We start from the raw sequence: 17,428 nt of genomic DNA on the forward strand, positions 1-17,428 counted from the left end.
AGCAGAGAGAGGAAACTCAGATACATTGGTGCACAGTTCTGAGCCACTGTTGAGGAGGCAGCAGCAGCCTGAGGCTCCCAACACCTTCGAGGCCTTCCTTCGTGACAGCATAAATCAGTGCTTGTGGCTCAGCCTTGGGCTCTGGGCCAGTACAAAAGGCTGTGTCTTGTTACTGTAAGCTGAGATAAGGAAAATTATGGCAAGTATTTATAGAAAGACTATGAAATAAGCCTTTTAACTAAAATGTTTGTAATGCTTCAGAGATAAAACTTGCCATGAAAGTAATTTTCTCTTATCAGAAATACTTGATATCATGCCAGTTAACCAAGATTATTGTCATCTAGAGTCTAGTACAAAGTACAGAGCAGGCTTCGGTTTATGATATTCTGGAAGAGTCCCTATGCTGTCTTTAAGAAGTAGGAAGTTTTCTGCCTTTTAATGTGAGTTTGATAAGTGTGGTTGATCGTGCAACTTTGTTATGCAAACACTCTAGAGTCTACACTTCTGTTTAGGGAATGGTGATAGCAGAGACAAAGCGTCAGATGCATGAGACCCTGGAAATGAAAGAAGAAGAAATTGCTCAGCTTCGAAGTCGCATCAAGCAGATGACAACTCAGGGAGAGGAATTGCGGGAACAGAAGGAAAAGTCTGAAAGAGCTGGTAAGAACCCAGGGGTTACTTGTTTTGTTCATGTCAGAGCTCTGGAGTCCTGTTGGATGTTTGACCACATTTAGAAAATTAGTTAAGTATTAATAAAAACATTAAACTAGAGGCACCCTTCATGTACACAGTGAACTAAGTGTTCTTTTGAGGAGGCAGTGGGGGGTGAACTAAGGTCTAGCGGTGACATCTAGCCTATAAACAATTGATGTAGGGCTCACAAAGAGGAAATTTTATGGTTTAAAAAGTTAAAAAAAACAAAACAAAACACATGTCAGAGACTCTAGGTGGCCCACGAAGTCTGAGACCTGGTCCTTCAGAGAAGATGCTGTATCTGACGGTGTCCAAATTAAGGCTTTAAAATTTTGGAACTCCCTACGTCTTCACTGTACAGTGCATGTTCAATAACTACTCCCTTGTAGGTGCTGTGGGGTAAACAAAACACATAAGATATAGTGTTCTCCTGGTGTGAATGACGTATAGCTTTTTTATACATTGCACATTGTTTTCACACACTAAATGCTAGGCTATACAATTTGAAAGCAATATGGTGTTCAGCCAGATAGAGCTTTGAGAAATTCCTGGAGAGAATGGAGAGACTTTAGAAAGTGAAGAAAGAAAACTGAACAGTGCCTTAAGGCTAGCTAGGGTTGTGAGTTTTGAGTTGGATCTCGAATGTGACCACAATGGGCCTGACCACAGAAGTAGGCATGGAGCGTGCTCAGTGCCCCAGACTTCACGTAGGCACACTGACCATGTGAAGCCACTGAAAACCCCTCCTGCTGAAGTGGGAAATGAGATTGGACTGTGAAGGACCTTGACCACTAAATCTTAAAAGGTATGTTGCTGGGTTCAGACTTTATTGTATGAGGCGGTAGACAGGAAGGCAGATTAGAAAAGTAGTTTTATGTGAAAAAAGAAATGTAGGCGAAGTCAGCCTTAAAAACATGGGCAAGACTTGTGGACTGAAAACTTTTACTTGGATGGCAGATGTGGGAAGGAGAGGAAGTGTGGGGTCTGCACTTTGGATATCTGCTAGCCTCTTTCCAGGGGCAGTCGAAAAGGAATACTCAAAGAGGACTCCAGGGTTTTAAACTTTGGGAGACTAGACGAAAAAATGTGAAGTCAGAATAGGAAATCGAAACAGAGACCTTGAAGACTAGAGTGTAATGAGGAGTTTATTGAAAGCCTTTGAGTTTGAGCCAGTCATGAGCTTTCCAAATGAAATGAGCTTATAGGAATTTGGAAATAGGAAACCAGAGCATGTTTCAGGCATCATTAGCTTAAATGTCTGTGGTTAAATCTGTAGAAGCTGATTTCTTTGAAAGAGTAAGTTTTGAAGTAGTAGTAATGATGGTATCAGCCACTGGGCCTGCTCATCCTTTTGTGGCATGCAGGCCACTGATAGCCAGTACTTAGTTTATTCAATGCTCTGTTGTAGATGCATTCTTGTATCTAACACATATGTACTTCTATTTCCTCCTCATAGTACCTGTGAGTTAGGCACTACTTCCATTCTTCCATTCTCCTCTCTCTCTCTCTCTCTCTCTCTCTCTCTCTCTCTTTCACACACACACACACACACACATGCAGGAACACATGCACACACAACTTAAGGACATAGCTGTTCAGTAAATTTCCTATATTCACACAGAGAGTAAGGGTTAGAATTTGAATTATGAGTTTAGAGACTGTGTTGTTAACCATAGAAACCAAGTTTGACAAAGAAACGAATGAGGAAGAGAGTTTCCCACAACAGATTTTGAGTTGGAGCACATGCCTGTCACATGAGGTTCTGCCTTCAGTCTCCCATGTTGCCTGGTCCCCTAAGGATCACAAGATAGGCCCTAGGAGGCTCCAGCACGGCCAGGCTAAGCAGACCATATGCTAGGCACAGGCACTGAACTGTCAGGCCCAGCTCCTAGCAGTGCTGAGGAGCCCTCTAAAATAAAAGTTGCACCCAGAGTCATGGAGAGTGTGCAGCACTAAGCTCCTTTGGGGAAAAAGAAAAGGTATTTCCAAAAGTGGGAGAGGTAGAATGAAGACTTTAAAAAGTTTTGGGGGTTGTATGGATAATACAAGGATTAAGGCACTTACCTGCCTTGCTTGTAGCTGATGCTGCGTGGTCTCCTGAGAACTGCCACGGGCAGCTCCTGAGCACAACCAGGAGCAGTCCCCGAGCACTGCTGGGCAAAGGTACCCCCAAACCCCAGAAAAAGAAAAAGATCTTTGAATTTGACGATATGAGTCCCAGGTTGCAGTTTCAGAAATTAATTTAGAAATCAGATTGTAATATTTAAGGATAGAAGTAGGTCTGGATGAGAAATGTAGTTGATTGATAGCAAATGTTTTCCCTGCAGTTATTGTATTATTGGTAAATTTGGTAAGTGGATGGGGAATTTAGTTAATAAATTTCTCCCAGTATAACCAAGACAGTTTCCCTTCAGAGAGTGCTATTTGTTAGCAGTTCAGAATAGAATCTTTAAAGACTTGCTTGAAATAGAGATGTGTGAGATTTTTTTGGGGGGAGGTCACACCCGGCGATGCACAGGGCTTACTCTTGGCTCATGCACTCAGGAATTACTCCTGGCAGTGCTCAGAGGACCATATGGGATTCTGGGAATTGAACCTGGGTCAGCTACATGCAAGGCAAATCCCCTACCCACTGTACTGTTGTTCCAGCCCCAGTGTGAGACATTTTAAGCAGATTTGATTTCAGTGGAAAAAGACAACCTAATGCCTCATCTCTGCTTCTCGATCAGGCATTTGCATTTTCAGAACTTTTTGTTGACTATTACAGATAGCCAAGAGAAAGTAATGCTGGCTATAAAATTAACTTTCCTTATAAAATTGGGTGGAGGTAGAAATTCATGATACCAAGTTGAAAGAGGTGACTGATAAAAAGAAGGTAGACAAAATATATAGTTACTTCATACATAGAACAAAACTTTCCCAGGTTACTACTGTTCATTTTCTTTCTCCGCAACATGTATTTTGTCTTTACATATAATTTTATAAAATACACAAAATTTGTATATTTGTAAATATGATAGCTCCAAAGTTGATAAACATTATTAAAGTTTATTCTTAGTCAATTTTTAGTATACAATGTAAGTGCCAGTTGATGGAAGAATTCCAGTTAGTATAAGAAGGGGTTGGAGACTTAGAATTTCTAGAGCATGTGGCAGCATTTGTGGCCACACAACATCTCATACTTTATGCTACTACCAAGAGTAGAGCACCACATTTGATGGGGTGTTAAATAGAAGGCAACTGATCTTGATTAAAAAAAATATCTATATATATATATATAGATATATCTAGATATCTATATATAGCTCACAAGGCTCAAACTGTAACAAACATGTTAAAATCTCTTGTACAAGGGCCTAATGGCTCCAAAATGAGATACAACAATTTCCACACACTTTCCTCTAAGGAAACCTTTTTGGATCATTTTTAGCAGATTATTCATTACAAGCAATATAAAATAAATTACTTAGGATCTGCCTTTGGGACAGGCTTGGGTAGTGGAAAAATTTGAGATAACGGTGGTGGGAAGGTGTAGTGGTGGTGGGATTGGTGTTGGAATATTAAATGTAATAAATTATTGTGAACAATTTAAAAATATATATATATTTTTTAAAAAAGAATGGGCTAGGGAGATAACTAAAGAGCTGGGACATGCTGTGTATGCAGTGTGACCCTGGTGCCACTCGGTTCCCCCATTGGCTCCTTGGTAATGTGCTGGGAATAGCATCAGGGCATTGCCTGTTGTTCCCCTGTGACCCTCACCTCCCAGTAAGCAAACCGAAAAAGTTCTTTGTACAGAAAGTGAAGTTTCCATAAATAGTGACTAATGTATGGCTTTTGGAAAATTCAGCTGCTTTTAAATATTTGTCTTCTTTTCTTAGATTTAAAATTCAAAGACCAAACACATGAGGCAGATCATGTGAAGGAAATTAGCATCAGTAAAGTTTGCAGTTCTTAAGATATTTAGAATCGATTATATCTACATAAAATAATTATGACAAATTGAGCTCCAAATGTATTTTCAGCTGGAGAAAAACAAACCTGATAAACTTAGTGTTTCTTGTCATGTGGCGTTATGTAGACAAATAACTAATTTCTTTGACTCACTTATTTTGGAGGTCAAAATCAGTTCAAGAACTGAACTTCTTTTCTTGGAAAATATTCTGTTGCACTGTTGCCCATGATTTCTTTAGATGAACAGTGATACCTCCCATATGTTGGAGGTCAAAGGAAATCTGAGTATTCTTAAAAAGAATAATTCTCTTAGGAAATACTTTAGGTGTTGTATCAACCCATGGAGCTTATGCTGCTCTAAAGTAGAAGTGTTCAGTGTGTCCTTTGAAGTATGACATGATAGCGGCTCATTAGACTTATTTTGGTAGATAAAGCTAACTATATAGTTGTTAAAAGCATTTTACTACCACTGTTGGTGGTACTCAGCTACCTTCAAGTAGCCACATTTGAAAAAACTCTGGCGATTCATTTTAAGTGTGGAATGACGTATGTTTTAGGTGCTTGGTATTTCTGTCTAGAATATTATCTCTTTAATTCTCACCAGTACAGAATGTCTGTGCTGCTAAAGTGCACTCTTAAGTTTTGACTATTCTTTTTCAGTGTATTTGTATTTTACTAGGCTAAGAGGTATGGGGTAGCTATTACCATTAATGCAGAAAATAATCCAGAAAATTGGAGGATGGAGGAAATGAAAGCACATCACTGTTGTTTCAGGACACTTTATTGAACCTCTTATCGAGTTGTTACTTTTATATGACTGTAATTGCATTACACATAGAATTTTGTATGCTCTCTTTGGTTCCCACTTAGCTTTCTATGAGAACTTTTACATATGGCTAAAACACTAACATTTTAATGGCTGTGCTAGAATGCATGTATCTCACTTAATTGTTTCTTTATTGATCAATATCTAGGTTCTGTTTTTGCTTTAAATAATACTTTAATAACTTGTCATACAGCTTTTCTTATATAATACTTTAATAACTATCATACAGCTTATTCCATCTTTAAATTTTTCTCAGGGTAAATTAATCTGTAGACTTTTAGGTTTTTGTTAGTTACCTTTACATGATTTAAATATAGACATTACAAAATACACGATAATCCACACTACTTTTTTTTTTTATTAGTGAAACACCATGAGGTACAGTTGTAGATTTACAATTTTTTGTGCTTGGGTTTCGATTATACAATGATCAGATACCCATCCCTTCACCAGTGCCCATTTTCCACCACCATGGATAATATCCCCCCCACCCCCATCCCCCCATCCCCCCCCGCCTCTGTGGCAGGGCAATCCCTTGTGTTCTCTCTCTCCTTTTGGGTATAATCCACACTACTTTTTTCGTTTTGTTTTGTTTTGTCTTTGGGCCACATCTGGCGCTGCTCAGGGCTTACTCCTTGCTCTGTACTCAGGAATCACTCCTGACAGGGCTCAGGGGACCATATGGGATGCTGGGTATCAAATCTAGGTCAGCTGCATTCAAGGCAAGCATCCTACTCACTGTATTATCTGCTCCAGCCCCATACTACATTATTAGTAATACTCTGCCCCCATTAAAATGTTCTTGCCTACAGTTATATAAAGTTGCTAAAATATTCTGCTTGAATTAGGAACGTTTTCAGAGTGCACTAACTAACCTGTTTCCCTTTCATGTGCCCTGTCTCATGTAAGCCCTGCTGAAGTTGTGTGTTTGATACGATTGCTGGCATCTAAAAACATAGATGACTTCATAACATTTTTTGCTTTTTTTTTATTGTCATGTTATGTTTATGCAGGAAATAGGTTTTTAATTCACTTGTATGCAGTAGATCTGATCTGATATACCTAAGACATTAAGTAAACATATTTACTGGATATTTGAAGAGCCCTTTGAAATAGTTTATGTATTTAAGCAGTGTATAAGATTTATGCATATCTGTGTAATAAAATATCACCTATGTATTTAAGTGCTTTGTTAGTTGCTGATACTTTATGTAAAATAATTTTATTGGAGTCTTAAGTCTCACAAAACATTTTATTTTTGTGTATCCACACATGCCAATAAGTGAATCATGGTGCCTTTCCCAAGCCTTGTATGAACAGGACTGGGGTAAGGCCTATTTTTTTAATTTTTTATTTTTATTATCATGGGTACTTAGAATAAGCTTTACAAAGAAATTCCATGTTTCTCAGGCAAAAACAAACCCCAAAACTGAACTTAAAAAAATTTAAATATACCATATTAGATAAATACTGCGTTCATATTTTGGCACTAAATGGAGACATTTATTGAAATTAGATTTTTTGCCAATATATTTTGTTTACCTAGTAATCATGTTTGTAGGTGCCTGATACATTTCAACAGTAGTGACTATGCATCAGTATACTTAATCAGTCAATGTTAACCTTATGTCCCTGCCACTGAGACAGGAAAACATCAGCAACTCAATCTATTTTTGTGCTACTGAATCTCAGAATCACTTTAAATTATTTTGGGTGGGTGGGGTATCCCAACAGTGCTCAGGGTGTACCTTTGACTCTGTGCTCTGGGATCACTCCCTGTGATGCTTGGGGGACCATATGCAGTGCCAGGAATTGAATCCAGAGTTGGCTTCATTCAGGGTAACACCTTGTGCTGTCTTTTTGGTCCCTAATTAAATTGTCTTTAGCCTAGTAGTGTTTTAAGATTAGCCCGATTTTTTTTTTTAAAGATTCCTACAAGTGAACATCTATTTATTTATTTATTTTGCTTTTTGGGTCATACCCAGCAACGCTTAGAGGCTGCTCCTGGCTCTGCACTCAGTAATTACTCCTGGCAGTGTTTGGGGGACCATATGGGATGCTGGGGATAGAACCTGGGTATGCCATGTGCAAGGCAAATGCCCTATCTGCTGTACTATCGCTCTGGCCTCCATCCGAATATTTTCAAGGTTTCTATTAAACTTTATGGGTAGTGTAAGAAAGAGTACACAAAAATTTGGATAGAACTATAAAATTTTAAAAGGTCAAAAGCATAGTCAATCTAAACTAAATCTTGTTATGTATTTTGGACAGTGACTTAAAAAGTAGATTTCTATCACAAATGTGATAGTAAATGTCCCAGCTATCTATATCTGTCTATCTATATATGTATGAATTGTACTTTTTGTTTTATGTTATGGGTAGTATTATTGTTTTTATTTCTATAAACTAGATGAGTAATTTCTAATTTTTTGTTTGGTTTTAGGAATTTCACTGGCAAATAATTATAAAATACTGCAAATTAATAGAAATACTGAGTGGGCTTCTTTTTCTTTCTTTTTTTTTTTACATTTTTTGTTCATCTGTTTATTGGTTTAATAGAAGATTATTGACTTCTCATGCCTGCTTCTGCAAATGATCTGCTGTAATGAGGTATTTTGGTTTAAATGAAGAAAACCTACCCATATTTGGGAAACCTGAACAGGACTTAGGACCCTAAAATTTTTTTTGCCACACATCAAACTGACACTTCAGACTTTTGCTAAAGTTCACTGAAGAGTAATTTCTAGAAATTCTGATAGAATTCCTTTTGTTTTGTTCCTTTTCTTTTGGGGGGGGGGTAATTTTCATTTTTATTCATTTTGTAATACTACCTGCATTTAAAAAAAGTTTTACTTTAATCCAACATGCAATGTTCTCCCCCTCCTCTCCAAATACACAGCACTGATTTACTTTTCCATTCTTAAGGTTAAAACAGCAGATCAATAGTTAATCTAGAGGTTGGTACCTTTTCCAAACACCTGCCTCTTGGGGTATTCCTTTCACTAGGAACAGAAGGTAAGATTTGCCACCCTTTTGGGGAGTGTTCCTCGGACAGTTCATCAGAACTGTAGTGACACCAGGAATTGGCCTGTGGCATTTGCTCTATGATTGGTAAAGATATTGAGGATAAGCAGGGAGAATGGTAATGAAGTGGCAGAAACTAATGCCACATTCTTCTTACCTTGATGCAAGGATTAGTTTACTTATTTCTTTTCCCATCTTGTATTTCTAGTGTTACTTCAATGGTGATTTATTCATTATTCTTATTTTTATTATTTTTTTGGTCACACCTTGCAGTGTTGTAGGCTTCTTCTTGGCTCTGCACTCAGGATCACTCCTGGAAACCATATGGGGTGCCAGGGAGCAAACACAGGGTCAGCCTTCTGTAAGGCAAACACCCTTCCTGCTGTTCTGCCTTTCCAGCCCTTCCTACTATCTTTTTTAAAAATACATTTTTTTTAACATCTACTAATGGAATGCAGACAATCTATATACATCTTTACTGAAGGAATAATTAGATTTTTTAAAAAATGTGTTTCTTTTTGGGCCACATACAGCTGTGCTCAGGGCTTAGTCCTGACTTGGTGCTCAGAGATTATTCCCATTGGGCTTTGGGACCATATGGGTTGCTGTGGGTCAAACCTGGGTGTGCCATGTGCCAGGCAAGTGCACTATCTCTCCACTATCACCATCTCTCCTCTTACTGTCTCCTCCACTACCATCTCTTTTGCCCCGAAGGTTAGATTGTTGAGTTGCGATTGTTGAGTTACTGCTTTTCATCCTTTCTCATTTTACCCTCAGAGTAAGTGTTTTGTCCATTTTCCAAATTCCCAAGGATATGAGTGAACGTCGTCTTGAACTGGAAAGTGACGAGCTAATAAAAGCCCCTCCTTGTTTTAACCATAGCTGACAGAACCATGCTTTAGCTTTCATAAAACTTTCCTAGAAATCTTTTCACTGTGTTCTTTTTAAAACAAGAGTTGCCTGAGATACATTGAATTTCGCTTTGGAAGAACACAGGATGTGTTCTTGCAACACTTGGCGGCAGTTTGTGCTTAGCGTCTCGGTGTGTGCTGTGACTGTAGTTCCCCATGCACCCTGCATGTTGGCAGAAGACTTGTCAGCTGTGACTGGCCCAGCTTTATTCCTCCCCACTCACATACTCTTTGTCAGTAATTGCAAGATAAATTAGGCATTCAGAGCATACTTACTCCTGTGTAGTATCATTGTTCAGTTGTAACGGCATTTCATTTAGAAAGCTTGGGGAATTTACTCTTGGGACAATCACATCACTTAGTAGATGGAGCTTCCAGAGTCTGGTGGTTGCAAGATCAGAAGGGAGGACGTTTCTAGTCAGTAAGTAAACTCTCACTGTATATTCCTGCACCATTGATGGGACAGTCTTCAGTAAAGGAAGTGGTGTCGTTTGTGGCTGCAGTGTAGGACTCAAACTGGTTTTGAAAAAGCGCTTGTCTCTGTGGACATGTCAGTAGATATGTCCTTTATGGGGCGGGGCATGGTGGGGGGAGGGGTCGAAACTTAACATTAAGGAAACAGGATGGCCAGGGATAGGTTTTTTGTTTGGTTGCATTTCATCATCAGTAGTTGTCAGGCTCAGATACTGGGGGTTAGAAAGGTACATTATTACTTTTTTGTTTGTTTGGCTTTTGAGCCTTACTGATTGTGCTCAGGGCTTACTCCTGGCTCTGTGTGTATGGGGATTGCTACTGGCAGACTCCAGCGACCCTAGAGGTGCTGAAGTTTAAACCCAGGCCAGCTGTATAAAGTACTATACCTTCTCTCCAGCCCCCAAATTTATTATTGCTTACTTGAACTTAAGTAACATCATTTTTTTTTAAAAAAGATAAGGCAAAGTAAGGAATTTTTAAATCAATGATAAATTTCTATAACTAGCCCTGTATAATCTTAGATGATTTATCATCTAAGGCTAAAGTTGGATATTTCAGTTATCACATTTGAATGAAGATGCTGAGTTAAAAGGGTTGAAGGGTTTTTTCCTTAGGTATAAAATAGTGTTATTCTCTGAGTTAGTGGCTGAAGTGAAGGAGGGGATTATATTTAGGTTAAAACTGATAAAGGGCCAGGGCGCTTAAGAACCTTGCATATAGAAGCCAATCCATGGCACCTACGTCACCACTCCACCCCCCAAGCACCACCAGGTGAAAACCCTGTCACCCTTGCACTGTCAAATGTGGCCCCCAAATAAAAAACAAACAAAAAAAAACCTTGTGGGACACTATTCTGATTTAATTATTCCATCATGGATAATTAAGTGACTTAAAATGATTTCAGTACAATAAACACTAAAATTAAACTATAGGTTAGTACTCTAAGATTTAGTTAGAAAACTATTAGAAAATTATATTTCAATTAGAACTACTTTGTTGCTGTTTGTTTGGAAAGAAACTACATGTGTTGGGGATTGAATCAAGTTGGCCAGATGCAAGGCAAGCACTTTAACACTGTATTATATCTCTCTAGCCCTCTTATTTTTATATCTCACCGAATACTAGAACTAAAAAAAATAAAGAGAAGGAAACTCACTTGATTTTCACTATAAACAATTTTGTGTTGTTTAATTGACAAGGTTTTCATTAGAAACCTTTTCTGGAAAATCATCAAAACTGTTTAGTTTTTCTTGAATCTGATTTAACATAGTTGTATAAAATAGAACTGCTAAGATGCAATTTAACATACTGAAGAACAGATGTTGGTGACATCTTAGCACTATACAATGTTACCAGTCTTTTAAAAAGTTTCCCTATATTTAAATCTTGAACATAAAATATGAGGTATGTGTTCTATTATAGAATATCTTTTCCATAATGAATCACTTTACCTATTTTTAGGAAGTTAGGGAACTGATTTATTAATACAAGAGCTGATTTTTTAAATGCTCTACCCTGGAATTTATAGCAAAAGAATAACACAAAGACATTTCTTTTTAAATACTTCATTTACACATACACACATACACACACACGCGCGCGCGCGCACACACACACACATTGTTTGGGGTCCATACCTGCCTCTGCTCAGAAGCCACTCCTGGCTGGCTGCTTGGGGATTGCTCCAGCAGTGTTTGGGTGATTATGTGGTACTGGGCACCCAGGTCTCTCACATATAAGCATGTGCTTAACCCACTGAATGATCTCTCTATATAATTATGTCTAAGAATTGATATTTATAGGTAAATATCATCAGCTAATTTACATTCCTTTGATATTTAAATCTTATTTGAATATGTGTCTTATTCTTTGGGTTTATGAAAAGAATAAATTGGGTAGATCTTTTAAAAATCAAAGATAAAGTTTCCAGAGGTTATTTTTTAAAAATATTGGGCAAAGTCAGGGCCTGGTCAACTAGTTACAGTGGGTAAGGTGCTTCCCTTGCAGGCTCCTGACTGGATTTGATCCCCAGCACCACATATGGTCCCCTGAACCCCAACCAGGAATGATCACTGATCACAGAGCCAGGAGTAAGTCCTGAGCTCTGCTGGGTGTGGCCCAAAAACAAAAACAAAATTGAACAAAGTAACAAAATAAGTCAGCCATTCTTTTGACTTTGTTCTATAACCTAACGTATCTTGTCATTAAGAAAATGCTTTAGAACAGATTTTTTCTTCAAGTGTCTAATTTCTGTGCCCAGTCCTTATCTGGTAATCAGATTGTGGTTAATAAGAGGACTTCCTCTCCCTTTTTCTCTTTCCCGGAAGCTGCAGGTGAACCCATATTTTTTATGCCACTGATAGTGGAAGTACTATTTGTATAATATTGATGACAGTGGTAGAACTGAACAGATGACAGTGGTAGAAGCATCCATCAGCATGCTTCTTGTAAGTATTAAAAACCCATCCTCAGGGGCCAGAGCAATAGTATAGCAGATAGGGCATTTAACCCTGTCTGAATAGCACGCAACTGGCCTGGATTCAATCCTCGACACCCCATATGGTCCCCTGTACACCGCCAGGAGTGATCTCTTAGTGCAGAGCCAGGAATAAGCCCTCAGCACCACCTGGTGTGCACCCTAAAACAAACCATACAAACCCCAAACAGACAAGGAAAACAACAGAAACCAAAAAAACCCAACCCGCCTCCAAACCTCTGGTGTTTTGATAAAATACTTCATCTCTGATAAAAGGGATGTCTGGTGGCTTTTAGTCTGAGGACTAAAGTGGAGAATCCAGGATGCAAAGAGCAATAGGATTTTCACAGGGTATCATTGTGTCAGCAAGAGAATATGTGTATGCAAACAAGCATATATATATATATATACATATATATAATACACACATGTACAAATCCATACCTACACATGCATACACATATGTACAAGCATACAAATATATACCAATACCTGTTTTGGTGCCCAGTTACCCACTTGTTGCACCCTTTCTATATGGATTTTGGTTGGTGCCTGGCAAGTGATTCTTAAAAGTTTTTCTACTATAGACTAGGTGAGTTGTCTGCAGGGCTTGATTTTGTATTTCATTTGATTGATAAGTTCTTGCTGCTATTGCCTTTTCTATATATATTCTTGAATCAGTTAAAGATTTTCACTTACCTAAGAGCAGGTTTTCTTTCAAATTACATTGTTTAAAACTGTGACTTAGCTAGTAAGTATTAATAAAAAGATCTTCTCTTTTATTATGTAGTTGAAATAAAAAAAACAAGATTAGTCAAAGAATTTTTTATTTTCTTAAATGCCCTTGTAACTGATAATGCCCATTATTGATAGTATTCACGAACTGCATAGTAAGCAAAAAGGCAGTTGGAGTTACATAGTACAGAAGCAAGTATATTCATTTTAAGAAAGATTTTTTTTGCTCATAAGAATATTGTGGGTAGTGTGAGGAGCTGTTAGTGATTTGATTTTTTTATTTCAAACTTCAAAGCTTCAGTTTGTGTAAGCATTCTAAAGATTCTAATCCTGAACTCAAAGACAAATCGGCTGTAGTGACTGGACATTTCTTAGGCTTTGTTGAGCTACTTGGAAATACCTCTTAGCTTAAAACAATGATAAGTTTTTTTTTTTTAACCTGTCTTGCTGCTGCTGCTCTTAGTTTCTCGTAAACTGTATGAACAATCGATCCGTTAGCTCAATGATAGTATTTCTTGAGATACTTGTTTTGTGCTGTTTTCATTATAGCTTTTGAAGAACTTGAAAAAGCCTTAAGTACAGCCCAAAAATCAGAAGAAGCACGGAGGAAAATGAAGGCAGAAATGGATGAACAGATAAAAGCTATTGAAAAAGCAAATGAGGAAGAACGTTTCAGTCTTCAACAGGAATTAAGTCGGGTGAAACAGGAGGTCGTGAATGTAACAAAAGTAAGGATTATTCTAGATTGAAGTAAGCTTTAACAATCTTGAAATTCATTGTTAATGATTTTTTAGCTGTCTTTATATATAAAAGAGTTTACTTGCATTTTAGACCATGGCTTATTTCGTGTTGTTCATGATATAGGGGAAAAATGCTTTGACACATAAAACAAAGCATTAATCCTGTAAAAGTGGTGTTCCTTGTCTTACATGAGGAACAATGCTTTATGGATTTTCTTTTGACTTTCAAGAATTGTGATTAGATTTTCAGTTTTAGGCTACAACCTGAGGTGTTCAAGGGCTATTTCTGACTCTGTTGGTAACCTGGGGACCCCCATGTGGTGCTGGGGATTTGAATAGGGTCAGTGGAATGCACCACCAGCTTGCATTACGCCCTGTATTCTCAGACCCCAAGACAGTGACTTTTGATTTGTGTGAGAGTTGTGTTTTGATTTTTCTGCTAAAGAAACTATTAGGTCAGTAATTCAACTAATACATTATTATTATTTGTAAAGTTACATAGTTTATTTTAGATGTTTCATTTTAATTATTTGATTTTCAGAAATCCTCAGAACAAGTGGCAAAACTACGGAAGCTTCATGAAGAGGAGCTGGTTAGCAAAGAACAGGAACTGACCAAGAGCTTTCAGGCCCAAGAGAGGGAACTTCAGGAGCAAATGAAAGTAGCTCTTGTGAGTACTATTTTGTTTTTGCTCCAGGTTGATGTTGGGTACCGCATGTTGGGTGCCATACTTACTGTGGGTTGCACACTTCGTTGTGGTGCTCAGATATACTCTTTATGATGTTTGCACACACTTGGAAGTGTGCTGGAGATTGCATTGATTTTTTGTTGTGCCAAGAGTCCTGAATGGCACAGGATTGATGTGTTGGGAAATCGAGTCCCTCAGGCTTGCAGATACTTTTCTCGCTAAACTCTGGAGAGTTTATATTTACGTTTAGTTAAAAATGTATTTATGGGAGCCAGAGAGATAGTATAGTAGGTAAGGCCCTTGCCTTGCATGCAGCCAACCCGGCTTTTATCCTTGGCATCCCATATGATCCCAAGTCGGCCACAAGTGATCACTGAGCTCAGAGCCAAGAATAAGCCCTGAGCACCACTAGGTGTGTCCCCAAAACAAAAACAAACTGACAAAATATATTGATGTATGAATAGTCAAAATATTTCAAACTATATTAAGTTTACTTGTGAATATTTTTATAATCTCTAAATATTCTGCATAAATACTAAACAAAGAGCTTTGCTGTCATTGTTGCAGTGCTCTAGGGGTTGCACGCTTGGTTGTGGCGCTTACACACTTGATAATGCCAGGGATCGCAGTTAGTGTGCAAAGCAGGCACTCTGCCTTGGAGCTGTTTCTGGGCCCAGCAGTGATTTTTGGCTTTGGTTTTACTTGCTATTGTGTCTTGAGGGCCATGTATAGTAGGGGAGACAGGGAAACTCAGAGCTACAGGGTTTGAACCCAGGTTCAGATGCGCACAGGTTCATGAGCTCTGACTGGAGTCATATCCCTGGTTCTTCAGCTGAATCAGGGAATTTTCTGTTGACCGGCTGTGGATGATTTTCATGTTGGAGTTACTGGCCTTTGGAGAACTGAGATGTGAACAGTAGCTTTGTTAAAACCATGTTTGAGGGATTGCTGACAGACTCAGCGCAGGACATGAACACAGGCAGGCCATGGACATGTGTACACAAGCGTTTGACCCCTTTTGTTCCCCTCTTTACTCATCTCACAAAGAAGCTAATTTTGAATTGATCATCACAATTCAGCAGATTATTGAAATTTCATCATTTATTTTTTATGAGCATATAGAGATATCTTTAAATATAGTCTATAGTACATTGTGTTTAAAATGATGCTTTAACATTGATGGTATATAAATGAATTTTTTTATAAATCTGCTTATAATATTTAAGTAGATTTTAATACATATATTTAACTATATATTATAAGCAATTATAAATTATACAGATCTTCCCTTCAAGCAGATATTCACTTGAAAATATTGCTGTTGGCAATGGTAATACTAAGGAGTAGATTTAGATAATTAATTTTAGTTGGACTACAAAGTTACTAAGTGTTTAATGTGCTCTCTGGAGATTCTCTTCAAAAATTTCAGTATGAATGTTGATACATAATAACAGCAGATAAGCTTTTCAGGACTGATGGAGCGGTAACAGAGCCTGTCATTTGAAGAGTGATGCACACTTTAATAAATAATTCTTTGATCTAATCCATATATTGACATGTAGCCTGCTGATTTAGATTAAAATAAAGCATCAGAAGACCTATACCCTTGCAGTCTAGTTTCTTGAAGATTCTGGTGTAGAGAAGAGAGCAGTTGTTGTGTCATCCTTCATTTTCTGTGTTATTTTGCAAAACATTTGTAATGGTGAAAAGCAGCAGTTGCAGTGGGGATTACTGAAACCAAATTTTGCAGCTCAGTAGTATTTGTGGCAAAGGTGGGCCAGAGTGCACAGGGTGCGCCTTGTTCACGTGGAGCGAGCACCAGAGCAGTGATGATACCACCTCCCTCTAACTCAGGGGCAGACCACTCCCATGAAGAGGTCAGTGGGTCTGAGATGCTATTATTGATTTGCCACTCAGGAAAAAAGTCGATCGGAGTATTTGAAGATCACCCAAGAGAAAGAACAGCAAGAATCCCTGGCTCTGGAAGAGTTAGAGTTGCAGAAAAAAGCGATCCTCACAGAGAGCGAAAAGAAACTTCAGGACCTTCAACATGAAGCCGAAACCTACAGAACTGTAAGTTTAAATATTTGTGTCCCAGATCTGTGGAATTACTGGTGTGTCTCTGTAACGTCGTACAGAAGCTATGGCTTGAATGGGATAGCTTGAGATAGATTCGCGCTTCCTTTTCAGGTTGTAAGAGCTATTGACGGGAGAGTGGTTTTGAGACGTACTTCATTTTCCCCAGACCTGCCTACAGCGGGCTGTTTCTGTCTTTGTACTTGGACTGTGCAATTCTACTGTGTTACTCATTCATCCCTGTGTAGTAAGGGGCCTCATTTTGAAAGCAAAACCTGCTCTGGCACCTTCCTGGCTGTCAGCTTCATCTCATACCATGTTCTGGAAATAATCATTTTTTTTTGTATCACACTTAAGTTAGTCAGATGCCCTGCTTTTACATAAACGTTTTCATTTTTAAGGCCCTTTGAAGCAGCATATGAACTGTATGAATCATCGGTTTTGAATAAATGGTTACTGTTTATATTTTTACCTTTAAGCTCACGTAGATAATGAACTAGTCATAGTTCTTACCCATTCCAAACTGTGTTTTATTGTCTGGTGTCCCACTTACACATTAAGTGGCGTGGTGGTAGGGAATTGGTTCTCAGGAGGTCTAGATCTTCCACTTGCTAGCTTTGTAAGTAAGGGGCAAAGGAATCAGCTTCATTGCTTCACCAATAACATGATGAGATTGGATTTGGCGATACATTAAGTTCTTTCCAGTTGACATTCGACATTCTTAGTCTTTGCCTTTTTCATTTCAGTCAGAATTGTTATGTTTATGAGACAGTGGTAATCTTTGGAAAAACAGAAAGTTTCTTCTTTTGGGGGAGTGATGTTTATGGAGGG

The 17,428-nt window shown here is 38.2% G+C and overlaps 1 protein-coding gene across 4 annotated transcripts in view; it reads left to right on the plus strand.

Annotated features, from left to right (window-relative positions):
- GOLGA4 (golgin A4) overlaps nt 1-17,428 on the plus strand; it is a 119,337-nt gene that overhangs the window by 53,749 nt on the left and 48,160 nt on the right. For all 4 annotated transcript variants that reach the window (XM_056129093.1, XM_056129097.1, XM_056129095.1 and 1 more), the window contains 4 exons: nt 513-660; nt 13,643-13,821; nt 14,375-14,503; nt 16,439-16,594. In XM_056129093.1, the coding sequence (XP_055985068.1) occupies nt 513-660; nt 13,643-13,821; nt 14,375-14,503; nt 16,439-16,594 (612 nt within the window). The remainder of the gene's footprint in view (nt 1-512; nt 661-13,642; nt 13,822-14,374; nt 14,504-16,438; nt 16,595-17,428) is intronic.

The sequence above is a fragment of the Sorex fumeus genome, unplaced genomic scaffold (genome assembly GCF_029834395.1).
Source record: "Sorex fumeus unplaced genomic scaffold, SorFum_2.1 ptg000072l, whole genome shotgun sequence".
Lineage (NCBI taxonomy): Eukaryota > Metazoa > Chordata > Mammalia > Eulipotyphla > Soricidae > Sorex > Sorex fumeus.